At 60.6% G+C, this 24388-nt stretch overlaps 1 protein-coding gene across 1 annotated transcript in view; it reads left to right on the top strand.

Annotated features, from left to right (window-relative positions):
* Positions 1–23197, top strand: part of CNTN4 (contactin 4) — a 162484-nt gene extending 139287 nt beyond the window's left edge. Inside the window, exons 12-22 of the mRNA XM_090284972.1 lie at positions 4018–4193; positions 6710–6830; positions 9450–9608; positions 10755–10904; positions 12260–12330; positions 13337–13571; positions 15297–15406; positions 15912–16098; positions 16513–16625; positions 20754–20922; positions 23021–23197. Coding sequence (XP_090141098.1) covers positions 4018–4193; positions 6710–6830; positions 9450–9608; positions 10755–10904; positions 12260–12330; positions 13337–13571; positions 15297–15406; positions 15912–16098; positions 16513–16625; positions 20754–20922; positions 23021–23121 — 1592 coding nt within the window. The 3' untranslated portion in view covers positions 23122–23197. The remainder of the gene's footprint in view (positions 1–4017; positions 4194–6709; positions 6831–9449; positions 9609–10754; positions 10905–12259; positions 12331–13336; positions 13572–15296; positions 15407–15911; positions 16099–16512; positions 16626–20753; positions 20923–23020) is intronic.
* The last annotated feature ends 1191 nt before the right edge of the window (positions 23198–24388 follow it).

The following is a 24388-nucleotide window of genomic DNA, read 5'->3' as shown; positions in this document are numbered from 1 at the left end:
GCGCTGCAGGCTTGGACCAGGCGCTCCGAGCACCTTCAGCCTCGCCGGGCTGCGCGTCCCCGGTCCCCACGGCGGGCAGGAGCGCCCTGAGGTGGCAGCCACGCCTGCGTTTCCTCCCGTGCCCTTGAAAACTGATCAGAGAGCGCCCGGCCGGGGCGGTTTGTGAACTGCTCCAGAGAAGCCCCCAGGCCGGCGGGGCCTGCTTGGTGCCTCCATCCAGTGTCACTTGTCAGGTTGCCAAGTTCAGAGCCCCCGGTCCCAAGGGCCCAGGGCGTGAATCGCTTCAGGGCGGCACCTCCCGAAACACCCTGTGCTTTGCATGGCCCTGTTCTTTCTGCCCCTGGAAGGGGCCCGTTTCCTGGTCTCCACCCGAGATAAAATCAGCGAGTTGTTGTTTTCTGTTCCCAACTGGTTCCCTTCTCTCCTTCATGCAACAAAGTCGTATTTTAATTGTGTTAAAAAAAAAAAAAAAAAAAAAGACGAGTAAGATAAACAGAAAAATAATAGCCTAGGTTCAAGTTTCTTTAAATTCTCCATTCGCAAACGCAGCTGCCCCCCAGAAACCAAACCTCAGTGAGAAGGCCACGTCTGCAGGAGCTCGGACGTCGACAGGAATCCCAGAACAGCGATGTTATCACCCAAACAGAGGCTTGGAGACAAATGCCGGCGCCACGGGGGCCAGCGTCACCCAGACGAGGCTGCATGGGTGTGCTTGGTGTCACGGGTATTTGGGTGCGTGTCGCTGCCTTTGCTGCAAGTCAGGGCCTGGATCTCAGCTCCCCGCGGGAAACGGAGAGTCTCTCCACGGATGTGAGAACTTGGAAGGGGATCTTCCTGCGGTCAGAGTGGGCTGCAAGGCCTCGCCCGTGTGACACAGGGTGGGACGCTCTGCGGCCCTACTTGGTGGAAACCCTAAACCCCCGTGTAACCGGATTTAGGGTGTGGCCTTGCGACCCCAGCAGAGGACAGGATGCTCACGAGAAAGGAAGAAAGCTTCCTTATAGGATGGACTTCAAAACCAGAATTCCGGGGACAGCAAGGAAGTCTGCCACCGTGAGGGACAGTGGGCAGATGCAGCAGGGCAGAGGGCACGCCCCAGACGTTGCACTGGGGGCCAGTCTGGAGAAGGCTTTCAGCCCAGGGTGCAGATGGCTCAAGGACCCCTACCCACACCCCTATCCTCCCCACGTCCCCACCCCGCTCCACGGCTGAATGGACTCACTTAGGAAGAGTAGCTGGGGTGGGGGAAGGGCCACGGGGACTGAGCTGTTCCTGTCCTTTGAAGCTCAGGGCCTGGGGACACAGCCGAGAAGGAGAGTTAGAGACCTAAGCGATTCAATGATGAATTAGTCTCTAAAGGCTTAATATCATCCTAACTAATGACTCGCTCCTGACAATAGGTATTTAATGAATGTACGGGGCCAGTGTTCCCCTGGAATGAAATGCAGGGACTCAGAGTGCTTCGATTTTAGTAAGGTTATTGATACATTTTCTGTATCCATTCTTCTTGTAAGACCGAGCACCAGACAGACTTTTTCAGCGGCGTCTGCTCTGGGGTCAGAGTTAGCCCTCTTTTTTGTTTTATTTGTGGTGCCATTGTAAGTTTGGAACTATTTCAAAATAACGTGTTTAATAAATTATTTCTTACGAGGAAGAAAGAGAGAAATCTAAGCGTGACCGTCCAAGCCAGTAATGAGCACAGAGGAAGGGCCAGGGTCAGCACCGGGAGGGACCGCGTCCGTGGCTGCTGTTTTCTGCCCTCGGGCCCCAGGGGTGAGGGCGCACGGCGAACATAGCGCAGCTGCTTCCTGACCGCAGCCTTTCACGTTCAGGGCCTCGGTCACCAGCACTGCCGTCCGTCAGCAGCTGACCTGTAACCTGCTCAGGCAAGCAGGCACAGAGCAGGGCCTTCACAAGCATCAGCTGTGGCTCCCACCCCGGAAGCCTGATGCCGGGGAGATGCGGGGTACGTGCACGTGACATTCTAGCGCCACACCCAGGCCCACCTGGGAGAAATGGAACGGACCTCAATGCTGCCGAACCCCAGGAAACGGCCCCGGGTGGGCGGCTCTGGAGAGCAGCGGGCGGGGGCGGGGCGGGGGCGCATGTCCTTCAGTGTCCCCAGGCTCCCCCCAGTCTGGCTGGCCCCTGAGGAACCATGCACCCCTCTGAGGGCGTGACCACCTGCAGAGATGGAGTCCCATGCTCCCCGAGGCAGCCCCTCTCTCTGTGGGAAAGACCCGTCACGAGAGGGTTCTCCCTTCACCGGAGCCAGCATAGGCTTCATGTGTCCCCGTCACTCTTGCTGCTTTGGGACAACTCAGAGTGACCTGATGCATCGTCTGCCTATAATCTCTTCCCGTATTTGAAGGCCGCTTATGCCTCCTCTAATTTCTCTTTCTCGTGCCAAGTATCTTCAGTTATTTTAGCTGCTGCAGGTGTCTGAGGTCCTTCACTATCCCGGGCCCACGAACCGGTCCCCGTCTCCGAGGACGCTTCCAGGGAGATGCGGTCTCTCGTCAGCGCAAAACGCAGCGGGCTGCTCGCCTGTCTTGGGGCGGAAAAGGCGCATCAGCTTTCCCGGGAGCTGGCAGTTCATCCTCCCCCACCCCCGGCCCCTGCGTATCTCATTTAAGGGTGGCTTTTTGCCTTCGTCCCTATTAAATTTTATCCCCAGTGAAAGAATGTCCAGCTTGAAATCGTTGTGAATTTCGATTCTCGTCTGATGTTTAGGGTATTATTTTGAGATGCGTGTTCTACACGGAATTGATTAACAGGTCATCCAGCACCGGGCTTACGCTTATTGAAAACACAGGACCAGCGCGAGTGCTGGAAGTCGTCCCTAGAGACGCTGCGCCAGGTTTATTGTGGTCATTAGTCAGGCGTCTCGGCGGTGGCCTTCAACTACGATCACACGTAGTTCTCCGTCGCGTCCCCTTGTGTCAGCTCTGCGCTCGCTCCTGTTCTGGAAGGACCCCATTTTTTAAATTGTCTCTCTATAAAAATTAATACATGACAAAGGCACAGCCCGGCTGAAAGTTATCATCAAAACCACCACCTTCCAGAAATTCCGTAACAGAAGGAAACACCGCCTTCCGTGAACGTCGGCGACTGAACCTCATGGAAGACTCTCCCGAGAGGCATCAAGAGACAACCTGGGCTGACTGAGGGCCAGGCTCAGGAATGGCCAACCGCAGCAGACGCGCCGGAGCGGGAGAGGGCAGGCAGCCTCAGAGGGGGCTTCCACCCCGTGCTCGGCGGGCACCTGTGTTTACGGACGACAAAAGCCCTAAATCAGGAAGCTTTGCCACTAACAGGGGAAGTCAGAATGTAACGGGACTTGGATAATTAGTCCTGTACTTTATGCATCTAATTAATCGTTGACCTAATCACTCATCATGGTCAATAATTAACTCTCCCTCTCTCTCTCCCTCTCTCTCTCCCTCTCTCTCTCTCTCTCTCTCGGTTGTCACGATCTTCAAAGCACTTGTTTTATTTTGTCCTCTTTGTGTTATAGAAGACGCTACAGAACATAAAAGAATATGTTTTATTCCAGGACAGTTAAAGCACTTGGTCGATATATGTATATTTAAGCATAAACTTTCTAGAGCTTTAGATTTATCATTCTCTGGAGAATGAACCAACCCCAAGCGGGGAAGCTGGGGTGTTGTCGGTCCGGTTCACTGTGGCTGTTGAGCTTTCTACTGAGAGAGGGGGCTGGGGAGCCTGCTAACGAGGCGAGTTCAGAGCCAGCCCCCCAGAAGGTCTCAGGAGATCCGACCCCCGTGCGCCCGCCGCGTCCTGCTGCCCTGGGAGGTTTGCCCACATAATGGGTGTCCTCAGCGTTCCGTGGAGCAGCGACCTCCGGGCCCGAATCTGGGCTTCCCGGACGGCTGAGGTTTGCAGGTCACGGCCTGAGAACCATAAAGTGAGGCTGCTCCGGCGTCCACCCTCCTGGATTCTGCACGTCTCCTCCCGCGCCCACAGACTGTGGTTTGTCTCGTCCCCGCTCTGCAGATCCAACCCGGGTGACGGTGCCGCCCTCCAGCATGGACGTCACCGTCGGGGAAAGCATCGTTCTCACGTGCCAGGTGACCCACGACCCCTCGCTGGACATTGTGTTCACCTGGTTATTCAATGGACGCCTGGTCGACTTTGACAGAGACGGGGACCACTTCGAAAGAGTCGGAGGGGTAAGTACCACCCCCAGACTGTCCGCAGGGCACGCGGGGGGCCCTGGGCCGCTCAGCAGGGCTCGGATACCCTGTCCAAGTGGGAAAGAAACGCAAAGTGAGCCTCTGATCATTTTGTCCCAGCACCTTATTGCAAGACACTCTTGATTAATTATCCTATTTTATTGAGCAATTATAAGACATGATCAGTGAGTCGTAGACTCTGGATGAGAAGCCAAGTGCTGGAAGTAAAAGTGCTTTCAGGTTAAAAAAGCCACAGCGCTTCTTGAATTAGGGTTAACGTCTGCGACGTGATTGAGCGCGGCCGCCAGGAATGCCGGTATGCACCGACTCTGTGCGTCCCGGCTGTCAGGACACACACGCAAACGTCCCCCTGAGCCCGGACGGCCTCGCTCAGCAGGCGGTGGGTCCTTCCTTCCTGGCCAAGGGTCTCAGGCCCCGAGGAAGGGAGAGACTTCGGGCAGGGAAGCCGCACAGCCACCCCACATCGGCTCTCTCTTCACTCTGTTTGCCTCCCTCCCTCTGACCCCGTTTACAGCCCCGGCCTGTGTCTTCCATTGTCCTGGGGCAATAGTGATGGGTGGTCCTGAACAAAGGGGGGAAAACCACGCACACCGTCGTTAGAAGGTCTTTCTAGATGGTAGGATGGCCTCGTAGGGAAGAACAGGGACTGAGCTCAGCATCACTGATCATCAGAGATGCCAATTAAAACCACAATGCGATGTCCCTCACACCTGTCAGAGCGGCCGTCATCAATAAATCAGCAATCAACAAGCGCTGGTGAGGATGCGGAGAAAGGGGACCCTCATGCACTGCTGGTGGGAAGGCAATTAGTGCAGCCGCTGTGGAAAGCAGCGTGCTGGGGCCTCAAAAAATTAAAAACGGAACTGCTTTATGACCCAGCAATTCTATTTCTGGGAATGTATCCAAAGAGATGGGAAACACTAATTTTAAAGAACATAAGGACCCCTGTGTTCACTGCAGCGTTATTTACAATCTCCAAGATATGGAAGCTGCCCAAGTGCCCATCAGGAGATGAGGGGATGAAACAAATGGGACATTTGCACAGTGGAATACTACTCAGCCCTGAAAAAGGAGGCAATCTTACCACTTGCAACAGCATGGATAGACCTAGAGAGCATTATGCTAATTAGAATAAGTCGGACAGAGAAAGACAGATACCATTATGATTTCACTCATGTGGAATCTGAAGAACAAAACAAACAAACAAACAAAACAGACTCACAGACCCAGAGAACAGACGGAGGCTGCCGGAGGGGCGCGGTGGGGAGCTGGGTGAGGAGGTTGAGGAGGACAGACCGGCAGTTAGGAAACAGCCCGGGGGACACAGGCTATAATGTTGCCCTGACTGTCGTCGGTGCAGTGCCGGAGGGCCCTGGGAGTATCGGGGGAGACACCTGGTCAAGCATATGGCTGTCTGACCAGCATGCTGTCCACCTGAAACCAATGCAAAATAATATTCAGTACCAACCACCACTGGGGACAGAAGGACCAGGGACCGGTCCACGGGGGTGCCCCGCCCGGCTCTGCCGCTTACTGGGCAGGTGACTTCCGGCCGGCCGCGGGTCCTCTCCCTGTCAGGTCAGGCGGGCAGGGCACCTGCCTCCCAGGGCAGGAGTGCGGACTGCGGTCGTACGGGCCGAGCGCCCGGAGGTGCTGCGGGCTCCCCTGCGGGTGTTGGGTGCCACTCGGCACGGTCCCAGGGTTCCTGACGGAGGAGGAATTGCAACCAAAGGCTCTCTGGTGGGAGGAGGGAAAACCTAGTTGCCTTCCTCAACCTGCTGGAGGTTGAGGAAGAAGCCTGTCTTCCCAAGTCTGCCCCCTCGGGGTGCACCTGCCCACACAGCGGTTCCCGGCCGTGGCTCACAGGCGTGGCCGCCTTCCTCAGCAGACGCCGCCTTCCCAGCGGCCCGGGCGGGCACGTCCTCGGGTGTGTGAGAGGCACCGTGACAGGCACAGTTTCTAGGGCACAGAGACATCCGTCCCGGGATGGGACTAGTCCTCTTCATCTGCCGATCAGACTTGCCTTTGGCATTTGCAGAGCCAGTTAGCTCTGGTCCACTTCAGTGATGCAGGAGTCCCAGGGAGGGTCCGGTCGGCTGGTTCTGCCCTTCAGCCCGGGGAGCCATCCCGATGCCAGCTCCCAGAGGCAGAGAACCCCGAATACAGGGCCCCCCGGGGTGGGGACCCACCAGCACAGCTGATGGGCCGGGGGTGTGTCCGAAGAAACCCGTGGGACTAAGTCAGGATCCACCTTACATAGGTTACGTCCTTCCCGCGTGGGCAGCAAATGAGGCCAGCGAAGCCAGACCCCGGAGGCCTTGTCCCAGGGGCTCTCACCACCCAGGGGAGCTCCCCGTTTCTAACAGGCCGTGACTTCCATCTCTTCCGTTTCCATCAGCCGGCGTAAAACAAACGCGCCGGTCACAGTGCCCTTCATGCGGTGACGATCCTTAGCGCTCGTTAAAAGCTAATCGTGGCCACTGCTTTCCCAGCAGGACGCAGCGGGAGACCTGATGATCCGTAACATCCAGCTGAAGCACGCGGGGCACTACGTCTGCGTGGTCCAGACCAGCGTGGACCAGCTGTCTGCGGAGGCCGGCCTGATTGTCAGAGGTAGGGGGGCTTGGGTGTCGTCCTGAAAACAGTTCCGGATACCCGCCCCCGCACAGCGTTCCAAACACCCCGGTGGTTTAGACTCCCGGGGGGAGGTCAGGTGGACGCCACGCCTTGTAGGTAGAGGTGAACCGTCTGCGGGAGTTTCTGTGCCTCGGTTTGTCATGGGAGGTCTTCAGAAAAGGCAGAGCAGAGGCAGTCCCTTTGCAATGACCCCTCCCCCCCCCGCCCACGGCGTGGCCTGATGGACAGACAGCTGCCAGGGCAGAGGTGACCCAGGACGGCTAAAGGCGAGTCCACGCCCGTGGCTGTGGGGGCAGCAGCGAGCGAGTGCCTCAGGCCAGGGCTGGGGGAGCGCCCAGCGTGACATCATCCTCGGTTTTCCCCGGTTTCCTTTTCTCTCCAAAGTTAATCATTCTGTCCAGTTCCTAAATCACGGTTTCAGAGACACCCCCCGACTCCCTGGGATGGAGTGAAGCGGCAGCTCCTCTGCAAACCAACACGGGGGGGGGGGGGGCGGTTCTTGGCCTGACTTTGGCCGCCTGGCACGAGCCCCCGCCTGGGTCTCACGGATAGGCTGCATCGCAAACCCCACAGACTGATCTGGGAGGGAGCAGGGAAGCACTTTGGAGCAATAGCCCTAAATTAAATGTAAAATCTTGATGAGCCAGTGCGCACCCCAGCAAGCTCAGGGGTTCCTGATCTGTGAGAGGGCAGCCGCGTGGAATGTGAAGGTCGCACATCTGATGGCGTCTCCTGCGGCTGCACCCAGCTCCGGGTGTGTGGGCACCGTGGCCAGCAGAACTCTGGCTTCAAGAAGATACAGTCCAGGGGCCCACCGAGCGCAGGGGTGCCTCTCAGTGCACAGAGGACCAGGGTTCCTGGGAGCCACAGACACTGATGCTCTGACCTCCAGGCACACCAGGGGGACGGACGTGTGGGGTCAGCGACCGAAAGCACCGTCCGGAGAAGTTCCAGAGAAACCGCTTTTCCATCCTGTCTGCTCTGGTTTGCGTTTAAATTGCCTACAGAAGCCTTTCAGTCATAGCACAGATAAGGGCGTGATAAGGGGACAGCCTCGCTGCCGGCCTGCAGCTGCCACGGAATGCCTGGTGGGAACGTATTCATTTCCATTTGAAGGTCACTGAAGCCCGTCCCTGCTCCCCTGGGGGACAAAGGGACTCGGTGTCTGAAAAGTTGTCCTCTGTTTAATTAGGATAATGTTCAGATCAGCAGCTTAAACGCCAATACGTCACACTAATAAGTATTTAAATCGGTAATACTTGAAGTTCTTAAATGAGAGTGTATACCTCACTTCACAGAAAATAACGCGGAATACCAGGAGGATGTCACAAACGCAGCCCAAAGTAGAACCTAGGCTGACCCGTTCATAGGCCAGCGATCTCTCTGCACTCCAGCTCCAGCAGGGCCCGCTGCCTGCGAGGGGGTTGCGTGCGGCCAGGCCACGGCCTGCCTGCCTCCGCCTCCGGTATCTGCCAGGTTTAGTCTCCGGCTGGCCGGGGGCAGCTGCAAGGGCCCTTCCTGAGAGGGACGCGGAGATGTTGGCGCGGCCAGCGCTCCCTCCGCGGGGCCTGGGACGGAAACCCCAGCGAGCCCCGGCCGCAGGGACACACGCCTGCTCATCGAGTCGTTCTGGAAGACGAGTGAGGCCGGGGAACGCTCCGCAAGGCCACGTCTCCGTGCTGTGGCGGGGGCGGGGCGGGGCTGCAGTGGGGCTGGAATTTTACAGAAAGCACACAGAGCCCAGAAAGTCCCTTCTTCCCTCCACAGCCGCCGCCCCTGCACCCCTCCCTGCCTCTCCTCCCCAGGCGGCTGCCATGGGGGGGCGCACGACTTCCTGTCAATCCTGTCCCTTGAGGAGTTTGGGGGGGACGCGCGCCTGCTTCTGGGGCTCTGAGGGTGAAGGCCATCAGGGGAGGGGTGCAAGGACGGGAACGAGGCCATATCATCTTCTGCTCTAGGGTGACCACACGCATTTCCAGAAGACTCTCGTCTTCATGCGTCACTGCTGTGCCCCGTGACAGGGCCGGCCCACAGCAGGACCCTGCACCTGCGCGATGGGGGGTGGGGGATGGGTGAGAGAACTGGGGCCCCGTGCCACCCCAACGTTCCGTCTCAGCCTCCGAGCAGACCTGCCACGGCCGTTTGCTGTCTGCCTGCTAGTGCTTCCCGTTACACGGGAGCCCCGGGAGGACGGGCCATCTCTCGTGCGCCTCTGGTCTCAGACCCGGAGGAGCGCCGGGCACCCAGTAGGTCTTCAGTGGGGAGCCGGTGAGGAAGTGGCCGGAGGAGCGCCGGACACCCAGTAGGTCTTCAGTGGGGAGCCGGTGAGGAAGTGGCCGGAGGAGCGCCGGGCACCCAGTAGGTGTTCAGTGGGGAGCCGGTGAGGAAGTGGCCGGAGGAGCGCGGGACACCCAGTAGGTGTTCAGTGGGGAGCCGGTGAGGAAGTGGCCGGAGGAGCGCGGGACACCCAGTAGGTCTTCAGTGGGGAGCCGGTGAGGAAGTGGCCGGAGGAGCCGGGCCCCGTTCCGTGACGCGATCCCGCACTCGGGCACCTGAACCCCGGGCTCCACTCCTGAGGGTCTTGCTCTCCGGCAGGTCCCCCAGGCCCCCCCGAGGCTGTGACCGTGGATGAAATTACAGACACCACCGCCCAGCTGTCCTGGAGCCCGGGGCCCGACAACCACAGCCCCATCACCGTGTACGCCGTTCAGGCCAGGACTCCGTTCTCCGTGGGCTGGCAAGCCGTCAGCACAGGTACCGCACCGGCCGTCCGCGCGGGGCTCCCACGGCCTAGCCCGGAAGTCAGGAGGGGACCCCCGTACAGCTTCGCGTCCTGAGGTGCTGTTGGCGCGCACGCAGACGTGGGTGTGAAGCTCTGTTACGAGCAGGAGGGTTGGGGGAATGCCGGCCGTCGTTTTAATGAGAGGCGACCAGGGCTCCCTGAGCCCTTCCTTCCCATGTGCCTTCAGCTCTGCGGGGCGCGTCCGTGGGCCGGAGCGGGTGTGGCTGTGAGCTTTGTTTTGTGTGGGGGACACCGCCGCGCAGAAAGGCAGAGCCGCTCGCCCAGGGTCCTCCAGCCCCACGTGCAGGTGCCGAATCGGAACCCAGGGGGCCTGACTCCAGAGCCCGCGCCTCCCCTTGGAGGGCAGGGCCGGGAACAGGAGGCCCCGCGAGGTGGCCGCCACGAGGCCTGCTCGCCCGTAGAGTGGCCTCAGTCCCATCGCAGGACATCCCCCTCGAACATTCTGGGCCAAGCGGGAATCTTTATGGTGATCAGTTTAAAACTCAAGGAGCTGATCCGTGAGCCTGGGGGTGACGCGCAGAGCGCCCGGCTGCAGCATCGAGCCCAGAGCCACGTCCTTTGGTCCTTTGGGAAGGACCCCTTCTGCAAGCTCGCCAGGGGTGCCCAGCAGGTCCCGCCTCCCTGCCTCCCGCTCCCGCGCTCCCCCCGGGCCGTCCCGTGACGCTCCCCGAGCCCTTGCTCAGGCGAGGCAGCACAGCCCCTCACTGGGGGGTCAGGAGTGCGGGGCGCTCAGACTCCACCGTGGCAGTGGGAGGCAGGGCTCAGGCCACACAGCTGGGCAGAGGTGCAAACCGGTGTGACCTCGGGTGAGTCCCCTGGCCTTCGTCATCCACAAGCATGAACGTCATCATGCTGCCCGGCTCCCGGGGACAGCGGCGCCCTTCCCTGCACTGTCAGTGCTGCGGCGCGTGGCATGTGTTCGCAGTATGGTCACACCAACCGGCTTCGAGCCTCGAGGACCGTGCCTTCCGTGACGTCCGCTGTGGGGGTCTGAGTCCTGGGCCGCCGCCAGCACCCCACAGCGCCGGGGCCAGGTCCTGGCGGGAGGGCAGGTGGCTCCCGTCGCCCGGCACAGGGTGTCTCCTGATGTCTTCCAGTCCCTGAAACCATCGACGGGAGGACGTTCACGGCCACCGTGGTGGGCTTAAACCCGTGGGTCGAGTATGAGTTCCGCACGGTGGCCGCCAACGCGATCGGGATCGGGGAGCCCAGCCAGCCGTCCGAGAAGCGGAGGACAGAGGAGGCCCGTGAGTAGCCCCGGCAGCGGCAGCCCCCGGGGCCCTGGCCCCCTCCTGGGTCGGCCCTCGGAGCCCCCACACACACCCTTCCCGGGGGGTCACCAGGGTCAGAAGTCGGCCCCTAGCCACCCGGCACAGCGGTCAGTGACCTCTGTCCCGAGTGGGGGTCTCCTCTTCACTGGGGCCATGGGTGAGGAGAGGGCTGCGCGTGGGTCTCTCTGGTGCCAGCTCTTTCTTCATTGGTCCGTTTGTCACCGGGGTCCTCCTACTGGGAGGTACTTTTTTAATGTACACCCCACATTTGAAATGGAATCAACCCCCACAAGCCCCCAGTGGCCAAGGGGGAGCCCTTCAGAGAAGGCCAGGCAGGTTGCTTAGGGGGCCAGTCACCCCGAAGCTGAGGTCAGGGCGTCCCGCTGCCTCCCGGGTCAGCAGTCCCGTCGGACCCCATGTCCGCAGCTTCAGCGAGCACGGGGCCACTTGTACCCGAACGTCCCTCGCGTGCACGGGGCCTGGACATGGGTCTGGGGGCTCCCAGCCGAAGGAGGCCCTGTGTGCATTGAAGGGGTAGCAGGGACCCCGCACAGATGGGGACTCTGACTCTGCCCGCGGACAGAGCCCATCAGGTGTGCGCCGTTGGCTTTCCCCGAGGGCGCGTGGCCGGCTCCGCGCTTACACCTGCCTGCAGCTCCGGAAACGGGATGAGAACGCAGCAGATGCCCTGCCTCCCCTCAAATGCAATTGAAGCGGACCCCCTCCCGGTCCTGAGCGGGCGGCGGCCTCACTTCCCCCTGCTGCAGAGAAAACTGGGGGTCAAAGGGGTTCAGCACAGTGAGCCAGGGGCCCGCTTCGGGCCCCCACTGCCTCCAGCTCCCAGCCCCCGTGTGTCCTTTCTCCAAGAAGCCACAGGGCCACCTGCCACTCCAGGCGCCATGCATGCGCCGTCCTGCCAAGCCAGGCCGCTGCTCACGGGCCTGGCGCTGTGACTTTTCTGGGTGTGCATCCCCCTGTGTGAACCACCCCACAGTTAATAAACGCCTGCCCAGCCTTAGACCCAGAGCCCAGTCCTTTCCTTGCACCACTGACCCTTGGCCTCCGGGGACGGAGCCGAGCCCGCGGACAGCCGGGCCCAGTAGCTCCCGTGCCTTGCTGAGGGGAAGCAGGTAACTAGCAGCGACTTCCTTGGGACATTTCACTTCTGGAGCTGGTGCTTTGGGCCTCTTGACCACATGGTTTCTGATCTCAAAAGACAAAGGCGTGGGTGCATCCGGGTGCTTGTTGGAAGTGAGTCATCTCAGCCAGCCCCTCCCTGGCCCTCATTTGCCTCTGCCCCTGACATGACCTCTTTCTTGTCTCCCGAGCAGTCCCCGAAGTCACCCCAGCTAACGTCAGTGGCGGGGGAGGCAGCAGGTCTGAGCTGGTGATAACGTGGGAGGTAAGCGAGCCGTGGCACACAGGCAGCATGCCCTCATCGGGGCTGTTGCATTTCGTCCTCTGTGGAAATGGGCCTGGGACGGGGCCCCTCTGTCCTGGCCCCTAACACCCATCTGCGTGCACACCCTCCGCCCGCATAGCTCACGGCCGACAGGACAGCTCAGTGCGTGCCCAGCAGCTGCTGAGTTAAAGCTTTAAGACAATCGCAAGGAGGTGGGAGCGGTCCAGAGGGCTCTTTGTGTTTGTGAAGGGTCGACAACAGCCCAGAGTCAAAGCTTTCATGCAGCCCCAGCCCTAGCCCTGAGAGCCCATCGCCTCCAGCCCCCCTCCAGCTGGGGGTCTGGGGGGTCTGGCCTGAGCCAGGTGCTCTTCGCTTCTGCCGGCAGCTCTTGGGTCTGCTTGGCGCCGGAGGGAGATCAGTAGCAGACGCGCTGTCCCCTGCAGGGGTTTGCAGCCAGGTCCTAAGCCTGCTGCTCACCCCCCAGGTGTCTGAGGGAGACAGGCAGGACCCCCAGGGCCAAGGCTCCGCACGAAGCCCCCGATGAGACGGGCGGGGAAGAGCACAGCAATCCCTCACGCATCGCGGGGATTACGTTCCAGACCACCCCCTGCGAAGCAGGAGCCTTCCATCTATTTCAGTATTTATATATATTTTTAAGGCTTTACAAACCCTCCCCACACACTTATTAGCCGTTCCCACACTCCTATACACACTACTTCTGTTCTTAAACATATTCTACACTCTTAAACCTGCGTAACTTTAACAACATACGTATCCAGTACTGCAAAATCCCGCGGTACAGTGAGGCCATGATAAATAATTAAGTATAATATTTTAAAACGTCCCGCGACACAGCAAGGCCGCAATAAGTGAACCGCAACACAGAGAGGGACCGCCGTGTAGACAGCGGCATGGGGCTGGGGGACAGCCCATCCCAGCGTTGACATCAAACCGCCGTGGCTGCGGGCACCGCGCTCTGACCCCTCCCTCCCTCCCCCGGCCGCAGACGGTCCCCGAGGAGCTGCAGAACGGACGAGGCTTCGGCTACGTGGTGGCCTTCCGGCCCTCTGGCACCCCGATCTGGATGCTGACGGTGCTGGCCTCGGCCGAGGCCTGCAGATACGTCTTCAGGAACGAGAGCGTGCGCCCCTTCTCCCCCTTCGAGGTCCGCGTGGGCGTCTACAACAGCAGGGGCGAGGGCCCCTTCAGCCCCGTCACGGTGGTGTACTCTGCGGAGGAAGGTACGGCGGGGCCAGCCTGGCGTGGCTGAGGCCCGGCAGGGGCGTTTGGGGGCTTTGGGACCGGCGGCCAGCCAGGCAGCGCGTGCTTCGGCGGGGGCGTCTCCGGGCGGGAGAAAGGGCCCCGTGAGAACGGGCGGGGCGCCCCCGGCTCCTGCAAGGACGGGGGGTCCCCTGCAGATAAGAACAGACGGCCGTTGTCATTCGCTCCTTTGCTGACGACCGAACGGCAGGGCCACGGACTGTCTCCCTGCCTGCTCACCTGTTAGCGTGGCCTCCCAAGCGCCCTCGTCTCCGTCGGCACGCTCAGTGGCCATCAGAAGGTCATTTGCGTCGCCTCTCACCATTGTATTTTTATGGAGCACGTGGCACGGGCCACGTGTTCTGTGTCATTAAGGGTAAATTGTGACACAGCGTGGCTGCCCCCACTCCCGTCCCCAGTGTCATCGTGTTTAGGGTCCCCACACACCGCCCCGGGCGGCCCAGCGCCCCTCACACAGCCCCCGTCGCCGCGGGCGTGCGTCCTCCCTGTCACAAAGGGGACGTTCACAGTGACAACGTCTGAGACGTGACCGCTGCGGAGTCCCGTCTGCAGAAGGTGAAGGTGCGGTCGGGTCCCCGCCCCCCGGCCCCGCCCCCATGCTCCAGCGGTTTCCAAGGAAACACGCCCCAGCCGTGCCTGTGCGCCCCTTCCCTGAGCGTCCTGGTGTCACCCACCTTGGGATTTCACACGCGTCCTCCAAGTCCCAGTGGGAAGGGCCAAGGCCTCCTCTCGGTCCCCAGCCCGTCACCTTGCCGGCGTCCTCTGCAGCAGAGCTCATGGCCGCGCGTGACACGCTGAGCTTTAGTTTCATGTCCTCGCTAAGGTGAGGCTCGTGAGGGCCGGCCGTTCCTCCTCCCCCGAAGGGCCACCGCATCCGACTGTGCGTGACACACGGACCCGTCATAAGCACGTAACGGTGTCGTTTATTGTTACGGAGAGACGGAGCCGTAGCGGTCTCCTTGCCCTGCGCCCTCCGCAGGAAGACGGGCGTCCCAGAGAGAGCCCCCAGGCGGGCGGGACACGCACCACGTGACCTTTTAAAAACGTCACAGCTGCACGTGGATGGATTGGAGTTGCAATAGGAGAAAGCCCAGCCGTGAACTCAGTACCAGGATTTCATGGCTGTTAACGCCCACAGCGTGGCTGGGTTTTTCTTTAAGAAAGACCACTGAGCGGACTACGTTAACATGTAAGAATGGTACAAAGTTCTGGCAAAAATCTGGTAAAAACAACTGAAACTTGGGAAACAGCCTTGGTCCAGACTCCTGTGTGCAGCCAAGGACGCTGAGGCCCAGCACGAGTGAGGGACTGTCACCCGGCTCCCCTGAGTCTCAGTGAGGTCAGTGGACGGCCCCGTTTCCTTCCATGACACGGTCGTGACCTGGGGACTAGGACGCTCGCCGGTGCCAACCGTTAATTAGGAGGGACACGTGTTAAACGGACACTGGTGCCTCACCTGAAAGTCCTCGTGACCGGCCCCCGCTCACCCCACACGCGCCATCCAGAGGCTCGGACAAGCGTCGTTACTGTCCCCACCCTGCCGGCTGCCAGGCACGGCACCTCCTAAGACCAGGGTTTGGATGGCACCCACTCGGGGCGATTCTGTAACCGGGGTTCCCCGCCTGTGTCCGGACGCCTGTCCTGCCGCGGCGGATAGAGCCATACGCTTGCCCCCCGCCCCACAGAGCCCACCAGAGCACCAGCCAGCCTCTCGGCCAGAAGCCTCTCTGCCACGGACGTGGAAGTGTCCTGGGCGCCCCCCGCGGAGAACAGAGGGCGGATACAAGGCTATGAGGTGAGCGGGGGGGCGGGGCTGGCTGGGGGGAGATCCCCACCCTCCAGCGACCCTCAGGACACACTTGCGTTCAGAGGCGCTTGGTTTGGGGGCCTGGCTTTGGCTGGAGCCTCATGGGAGCAGAGTGTGCCGCTGTGAGACCCGCTTTCTGGGCGCCCTCAGAGATGCGTTTTGAAATATACGCAGGTCTGAGCATTTGTACGTGTAAGGTGCTCGGCGAGATGAGCGTGGACAACTGATGTCCCCGGGATCACGTGGGCGCAGGACAGAGGTGGAGGAAAAGGGAGAAGAGCCAGCGTGGGCGTGGGCGCAAAAGGGGGGGCCCTTCCTACCGGGGCCGATGGCTCTGAGCATACAGTCTGGGTTCTAAAAGCTCAGCTTGTGAATCCTTCCGGAAAACTAACTCGGTCCTAAGAAACTATGAAAAAAAATATTCCCCGATGACCATAGAAATACCCCCAGCGGGTGGGTGTGGTTTCTAAGGTCTTCCGTTTTATCTCCTCAGGTTAAATACTGGAGACACGAAGACAAGGAAGAAAACGCTAGAAAAATACGGACATTCGGAAATCAGACATCCACAAAAATCACCAACTTACAAGGCAGCGCGCTGTACCATTTAGCTGCCAAGGCCTATAACACAGCTGGGACGGGCCCCTCCAGTGCCACCGTCAACGTGACAACCCGAAAACCTCGTAAGAGCAGCCCGGCTCAGGAGTAGCTTAGGGACTCGTCACACACGTCCCTTCCCCCTCCTCCCAATAGTCATCTACATACTAATCGTGTCCTTACGTGGGTTCAGACCTGCCTTAGCACCTGACACAGCCTTTCTGAATACCATGCCCAATTCATTGCTCAGAGGGCGGGAAAGGTCAATGTTTTCCCCGCACGGGGAAGGGCGACTTCTTTTGCTCTAAATGTTAGGGGACCGACTGAGTCATTTCCAGTTTGCCGTGCCATATGTCCTCGGCCTCCGGGGACCTGGGAGACGCAGATCGGTGCAGCCGCCCGTTAAATTGCCTCCGCTCGCCAATTCCAGGGAGGGGGTGGTCCTCGGAACCCATGGAAACGTAATAACCGGCGACTCCGTGTACCTTAATTTTTTACAGCACCAAGTCAACCCCCCGGAAACGTCGTATGGAACTCATCGGACTCCAAAATCATCCTGAACTGGGACCACGTGCGGGCACTGGAGAACGAGTCAGAGGTGAACGGCTACAAGGTGGGTCATCCTGGCTTTGCAGAGGCTGTTGGTGAGGAGTGTGCTCTCCCGGGAAGCAGAGGGTCCCCCGTCCCTGGAGACCAGGGTCCCCCAGACTCTTCGGGAGTCTCTGCCCCGCTGGGTTTGGTCTGAGTCTGGTACGGGTCAGCGGCTGCTGGCCAGGATTCGGAGCATCCCCTACAGTGGGCGTGGGCAGAGGTGGTCGGTCAGAGATGGTCAGGGTCCCCGCAGGAGGGTCCGCAGGGCACCGGGAGGGGCCGTTCCCATGTCTGCCCTCAGCTCCGTTCTTGTCTCCGTTACATTTTTTCCGCATCAACCATTGTAACTTCTCGGTATTACTCACGGATGGCTGTTCACGTCCCCAGACGCAGGAAGACATACATATAGAAAAAGAAGCAAGGGTTGTTTTCCAGAAACTCCCTCTGCCTCATCCCATAAGTTCGAGCCTAACTTTAAAAAGCGTGAAACGAGACTGTATGGGGCCTGGATGTCGCCATTAAAAAGAGTCAAATATCGCACCAACGTTTCCCGTTATCTAATTGCCGCCTAAGAAACTGCCCTCAACCGGGGGCGCAAAGGAAAACTGGCCTTTTTTCCTGATCCAGCGATGTGAGCGGGGCCAGAGCGGCAGGGCCCAGGGCTCCGGGCTGGGCCATCAGCACACCCCCCCCCACACCCCCTCCCAGCTGCTCCCTGTGTCCCCTGGGGGCCTCTGCACAGGCCCCTGAGTTCTGGGGCGCCAGGCTTCCGGCGCAGCTGCTGGGTCCACAGGGGAGGAAGCCACACTGCCCACCTTCATGGGGTGCCCGGCCACGGGCGGGCCTGGCCGCCATCAGCTCAGGCTCCACGGGAGCGGAAACAGATTCTCCCCTGTGGTGCCCGCAGCCCGTGTGCACACGAAGGGACCGTGCGGCCACGTCCGCGACCACAGCCCGCGGGGAGCAGACTGACCTGGAGGCCAGCGCCACAGACGGGGGAGGGAGGGAAGGGGGCAGAGGGTGTTCGGCAGGAGGACGAAGGGCTCGGAGACAAGACGGCCGCCTCCGCTCTCTGAAGGGCTGCCGTCCGGAAGATCAGAGCCCCTGCCCACGCTCCTGAGGAACGAACTGCAGCCGACGAGGGAAAGCAACGTGGAGTAAATGTTGGCTCAGCCTCACCTGGTCGGAGCCAGAGCCCTCCCCAGAACGGGCCAAGTTCAAAGGCAGATGGGGGGCTCTTGGTTCCTGGCGAGAATGATGGCCACCCCGGGAGGCGTCAGCGGGGGGGAGTGTGGGCAGTTAGGGTCTGTGGCGCTGTGAGTGTCTTCCGGTCCTGGGGGATGACGAAGACGGGGCTTCTGGGAAACCGTAGTCCCGGGGCCGAGCTGACAAGACCCTTAATGGCCAGCGGTTTTATATTAATCCTTCAAAAGAAGAGACTTGCCAGGCGCCTTTACTGAGCAGCCCCATCATCTTCATTATAAAAGAAAAATGGTAAAACCCAAACCGATGCTTCTGAAATGGTTTCCAGTAGAAGAACATCAGAGTCACAGTTTTCGGGCGTGGAAGGAATGGTCTTCCTTCCGTCTGCCCCGGACTGAGCGGTAAACGAGTGACCTGCGCAGGCCTGACGTGGGCCACGTGGACGGCGGAGCCTCTCAGGTGTGACTACGGGTCCGCCACTGACTGGCCACAGGGCCCCGGGCAAAGTGCTTCACACCCCAAAGCCTCCAGTTCCCTGTCCTGGAAATCAGGACGACGGCAGTGTTGACCCGAGAGGCGCTCCGTCCACGGCAGCGCGAGGACAGGCAGGGTCCGACGCGTCGCAGCAACATCCGATGCTGTTATGGCTGCTCCCCAACCCCTGCTTTCTCCCTGTCTCCCACGGGGCTCACATGGAACACAAGAGCACCTTCGGGTCCGTCTGCTGACCGCGTGCTTGGCGCGAACCGAGGTTTGGTGGGCGCTGGCGTGACGCCGCTGGGGAGCGGTGTTGGGAAAAGGCCGTCTTATCTGAAAGAGCTGCTTTGGGGTTTACGTTTGAGCTCTCTGCGCTCTGACAAGGACCAGAGGCAAATCAAACAGGCCGTTCATTCCTCGGAGCCAGGTGTGCCCTTGTGTGGCATCAGCCAGTCCCGTTCCCGGGCACCAGGGCAGCGCAGGTGTGAGAGGCTCTGACGGTCCCCCAGCTCCCGAGGACCCCCCGCATTAGAAGGGGAACCCTATGTCTCTAACCTCCGCCGAGGTTCGTCAGGGGAGGACAAACTCATCCTGTGTTTCTCAGAAGGTGTCCTGCCCCAGAGGCATTGGCACTACCTGGGAACGTGTTAGAAACCCAGCCCAGACCCACTAAGTCAGAAGCTGAGGGTTTAACAAACCCTCCAGGTCTGATCCTGTCACCCAGGCCACACCCACCCCACCCGAAGGGCTTTGGGACGGTACCGAGCTGGGAGCCCACCTGTGTGGACGGACCCAGGGGTACTGGAGTGCGGCCCGGGCAGGGTTCCCCGCAGTGGGGACTGTCCTCTGCATTGCAGGGCACTGCCCTGGCCTCGACCCACCACACCGGGGCCACCAGCAGTGACAACCAAGCGTGTCTGCAGGCGTATAGATACTGCCAGGTGCCTCCTGATGGCGGGGGCGGGGGGGCAAAGCACACCCCCCTTGTTGAGCACCCCTGGGCCAGAGCCTCAGGACTACACAGGCTCTCCAGGTGCTCCGAGGTGGGAGGGAGCACAGCGACCCCACATCAGGGGAGCGAGGGGCGGGTCACAGCCCTTTGAGTCCGAGGTCAGGGCCCCCCGACCCCCTGCCATGCAGCCCCCATGAACCCAAGGCCTCGGCCTCCTGTCTGCAGGGAGGAATAACCATGGAGATGGGGGTCAAGCTCACGGCGACATCAAAGCGTGTGGGGAGAGTTGCTTTCTGCTTCCAGAAAGGCCGGGACCCTCTCCTGCCCTGCCTGCCGTCCCTGAGTGGGGCTCGTGACAGCAGAGATGCCGTGCCAGGCCGGCGGTGTTCGGGGGGGCGGGGCTCCATGTTGCAGGTTCCACTCTGTCCCTAATACTGACGCAGCAGGGGGGCCGCCCATCCTCACGCCCGGGGCGGGGCGGGCACAGCAAGGACGGAACCAGGACCCAGGTGAGGGCAGCTGCAAGCCACAGACGCTTCTGAGTGACGCCCCTCCATTCTATGGGGCTCATAAGGGGGCCCCGTGGGAGGCAGAGGCGGAGCTGCCCCGGCCTTTCAGAGACCCTCCCCTCACCCAGGGTTGACACGTCTCGTCCCCAAAGGAGTCCTGGTGCAGGTAGCTTGTCACCTGCCCCGCCACCTTCCCCGTCACCTGCCCCATCACTGGCCCCGTCACCTGCCCCATCACCGGCCCCGTCACCTGCCCCGTAACCTGCCCCGCCACCTGCCCCGTCACCTGCCCCGCCACCTGCCCCGTCACCTGCCCCGTCACCTGCCCCGCCACCTGCCCCGTCACCTGCCCCGCCACCTGCCCCGTCACCTGCCCCATCACCGGCCCCGTCACCTGCCCCGTAACCTGCCTTGTCACCTGCCCTGTGATGCCACCCTTCCCGAGTATGTTCCCATCTCCTGTTCGTGTTGAGCCTTCCTGGGAACTGTCCTTACGCACTTCCTGTGCACCAGGCCCCTCATTACAGGCTGTCCTGTGCAGTCTTAAATACACCCCAAAAGGTGGCTGTTCCTGTCCCCTGCCACACATGAGGGAAATGAGGCTCCGAGAGGTAAAGTCAGGGGACCACAGTCACACAGCAGCCGGGTCTGTTCTGATGCCGAAGCCCCTCAGGTGTCAGTGAGCTCCGGACATCCTCAGAGGGGGACTCGCCCTTCCCGGGCTGCTGCTCCCCGAGCCTCTCAGAGGTGAAAGCGCCACACAGCATGTTGGCAGCCTCACGCCCGGCCCCGCACTGCGGCCTCCCCTAAACCCTCCTCACAGGGAACGGGTAGCCGCGGCCGGGCCTGTCTACCCCTGAGCCCGCCGGGTGCGCACGGACGGCCCGGCAGCCCCCACGTCCCTGCGCGTCGCTGGGGCCCAGCGGGGAGAACAGCAGGGCGCGCCATCGTCCGCCGGCCCCTGTGGGGACCGCGGGCGACGCCTGTCCCCCCGTGTCTGCACCGGCAGGTCCTGTACAGGTGGGGCCGGCACAGCAGCCCGTCGGTCATCGAGACGAACGGCACGACCGTGGAGCTGGCGCTGCCGCGGGAGGAGGACTGCGTCGTGGAGATCAGGCCGGTGAGCGCCGGGGGCGACGGCAGCACCAGCGAGCAGATCCGGATCCCAAAGATGACAAGTAAGGCCGGCCCGCTCCTCCCCGCCTGTGTCTCCCCGCGCGGCGGGTCGGGCTGTGGGGCGCGGCGGGGCGCAAAGTGGGGCGCGCGGCAGCCCCGACCTTGCTGTGCCCTGCCTGGCCGCTGGCGGCCGCTGGTCACGGGCAGTGTCATGGTGGACCTCACCGGCGACCGGTCGGGAAGCCAGGTGGAAGCAGCCACAGGTCGGTGACGCGGGGGGCCGCGGGGCCGCTCTGAGCAACCCCGGAGCGGGGCCTGGAAAGCTGACGGCACGACCGTCGGGAGGGACAGGCAGACACCTCGGGCCCCTGTGACACCCCGTAACTCAGCGTCTCTGGCTGAACTCCCCGTCAAGTGACGCTGCATGTGGAGGTGCGTGCGTGCCCTGAGAACGCCAGTGCCCTTGCCTACGCAGCTCAAGGGCACCCCGTTGAGTGGAGGAGCGTGTGCGCGCGGGGCAGGCGGACGTGGTGTACCGCGTGACGGTGTGATGCGCAGTTGATTCTTGTGTTTTCTGTGTCGCTGTTATTTTCCAAAAGAACAACGGTACGCCGACTTCTGCCCCGCCCTGATTTCATTTTTGAACAAATACATTCATTTGTCTTTTAAATGCTATGTTTGCACATAGCTCAGCCAGCAGCATGTTTTTGTTATTGTTGAGTGATTTCATTTATGTTTTAAAAACAATGGGATAAGCAAACTCAGAGACAGATCCGTGGCTGGTGTTGCCAGCGGGGTGAGTTGTGGCCTCATGGGCGCGGGGTTTCCATTTGGGATGACCAGGAAATTCTGGAACGAGGTAGTAGTGCTGGCTGCTGTATACGTACGTGTGGTTTTTCCTCGGCCTTTGGGTTTGATAAGCGGTTCATCAAGGCTGGAGATAGACCTTTCCGGGCCATCCGTGGAGAGATGGTTTTTTCAGTCGTAGACAAAATCCTCCTGTGTGTCTGCGCCCCTCCGCGTCCTTCCCCTGCGCTCGCCCCCATCAGTGTCTGCTGATGCGGACGGACAGACCAGGATTCAAGGGGGAGACCCAGGCCCCCCCCCACCTCCCACGCCCCGCCCCCCACGCCGCGCTCCGAGCCCAGGAGCGACGCTCCAGTTTCTGCGGGGAATTCCCGTCCGGGCGTCTCTCCTGCGTACAAACACTATGGGTGCTTTGTCCTTTAAAACACTGAGGGGTCTTGGCCTCTCACCTCCGCACGCCATCAGCTCTGAATTCCGCTGAAGGGACCCGAGTCCCACAGAGGGAGACACAGGCAGAACCTCCGGGCCACCGACACCCAATGGGGCCCGGGTTTGCTTCGTTCCAGCCTGACCTCACACTTGCTTATCGTGGCCGGGGTTGTTTCTTTGTCAGGCTGACTGATGATTCTTGGTTGGATTCATTACAAAAACACTTTAAGCCACGGCGTTGGTATAATTTTTAGATAAGGACACAGCGGTGAGCAAAACACACCTTCTTCCTGCAGAGAGCTTCCCTCTTGAACAGACCTCCAGTGGTAGTGGGTAGCCTCCTACCATGGGAATTATAAGACCTATAAGAAAAAGTTGAAAAGGATTGTGTTTGGGGGTTTTCTTTGGGAAAAAGATGTATTTGAACAGACGTGGGTGTGGCTCCCAATTCAGTTCACTGGGGCTCAGGATCTCAGACAGTGGCCTTACCTCTCCGGGCCCCGGCGGCCTCCCCTGTTCACAGTGTGATGACAATACCAGGAGCTCATGGGCTCCTCGTCAGAACCGCCACGCGCTCCGCGCTCAGCGCGCAGCCCAAGGGGGGCGCGCAGAAGGCAGCCACCGCTTTCATTCAGCCGCGTGGCTGATACACCTGAATGATCAGTAACAGCGCTTGCAATGTCGAAGCCCCTTCTCCTGTGAGAGGCGGACAGCCTCACGTTACAGGTGCTTAGCCAGAGATGCCCCAGAGCCAGGGACACGTCTCCCAGGTCCCCAGCTGGACGGTCGCAGGGCCCATGGAAAAAGCGTCCCCGGTGGTCGTTGCCAGCAGAATCAGTGCGCCACCACTCCGAAGCCCCTTGGCATCGCCCCCCACGGGGGCCAGGGAGCGGCGCTGTGAGTGACTGCCCTCTCTCTCCGCAGGTGCGTCCGCCAGAGGCGCGGGGCCCCCCGCCTCCCACGCGTGCACGCTGTCGGCCCTCAGCACCATCATGCTCTCTCTCACGGCCCGGTCCAGCTTATGACGAGCGTCTGCGCGGGCCTCGCTCGTGGCCGCGGGAGCAGCACACGCCAGTGCTTTGGGGGACGCCCGAGACTCAGTAACGTCGCTGTCCGAGGACGCCCTACTACCGGGGAAAACACGTTTCTTGCTTCTTTAGGAATGGCATCTACAGAGCTTCCTCGGAGCAAACCGAGCTTCGTCCGCGGTTCCTTCGGAAACTCCGCCGTGCACTGAAGACATCTGTAATACGATGTTACCAAAGCAGTTTACATACGTCCTTATATGCATATTTTTATTATATATTTAGTGTTTTATAGAATTTTTTAAAGTTAACATGAAATGTAGATATTAATTTTTTCCTCTGCTATGAAATGCGATGAGCACCACTGTCATAGCTTTAGGTTTGACACTGTTTCCCGCAGAGACAGAGTCTGAGACTCACCTTGGCAGACCAACTGCAAGGCACGCGTCCCGTCTGACGAGGCTGCGGGGCCGGCGGTGGGACCTGGTCCCTGACCCCAGGCAGCGGGCTGTGGCGCTGGGTGGCGCACGCCCCGGCCCGAGTCCCCTGACGCCCCCCGACACGCTGGTTCCTGCCCGGCTGTGAATGTCGTCGTTCTACACGACGGGAGGTGGTTTCCGGAATGGCTGCAGGTTCAAAACCTAAACTAACTGCCCGGGGAGGGGGGGCCTTGGGCCGCCCTCGCATCCTGAACGTAGCACGCACAGTAACACGTTCCTTCCGCTCCGCTGAGTTAGCCGTGTCTCGTGGCAGCGCTGTCGTAGACCTGCCCGCTGACGCAACACAGGCCGGAGGTCACTGTCGTCGGCCGCGTCTGTCAGCGGCGGAAAGGCAGTTTCCCTCTCCTGAAATGTATCTGTTTGAATGTACATTTTTAAAGCAAAGGTAATTAATTCTCTGTTCATGGATTCATCGCTTCTTCCCACAGTTTCTTATGTACGATATGTGTATCTCTGGAACGATAGAGCCCTTCTTTGGAGTCAGAGTCCTGTCCGGAGTTGGGCAGATTTCCCCGCTTGCGGCAAGGAGTGGCTGCAGGAACGTGTCCCGCGGCCGTGAGAAGTCTCTAGCACAGTTGGCGTGTCTCGGTGACTGTCCTGTTTTGCCGTCGGTAGCCTAGACGCTTTATAAGCTTCACCTCCCACGTCTTAGGACCACACACCGGAGAGTGACAATACCAACAGAGCCGCATTCCTGGGGGAGACCTGTGTGTCACAGCGGGGGAGGCTCCGTGGCTGACGCCCGCGGACCCGCGCGCAGAGAAGGC

This window comes from Furipterus horrens, unplaced genomic scaffold, assembly GCF_987537825.1.
Source record: "Furipterus horrens unplaced genomic scaffold, mFurHor1.1.pri manual_scaffold_7, whole genome shotgun sequence".
In the NCBI taxonomy this organism is placed as follows: Eukaryota; Metazoa; Chordata; class Mammalia; order Chiroptera; family Furipteridae; genus Furipterus; species Furipterus horrens.
The sequence above is the reverse complement of the archived record's forward strand: the minus strand, read 5'-3'. Positions and strand labels throughout refer to the sequence as shown.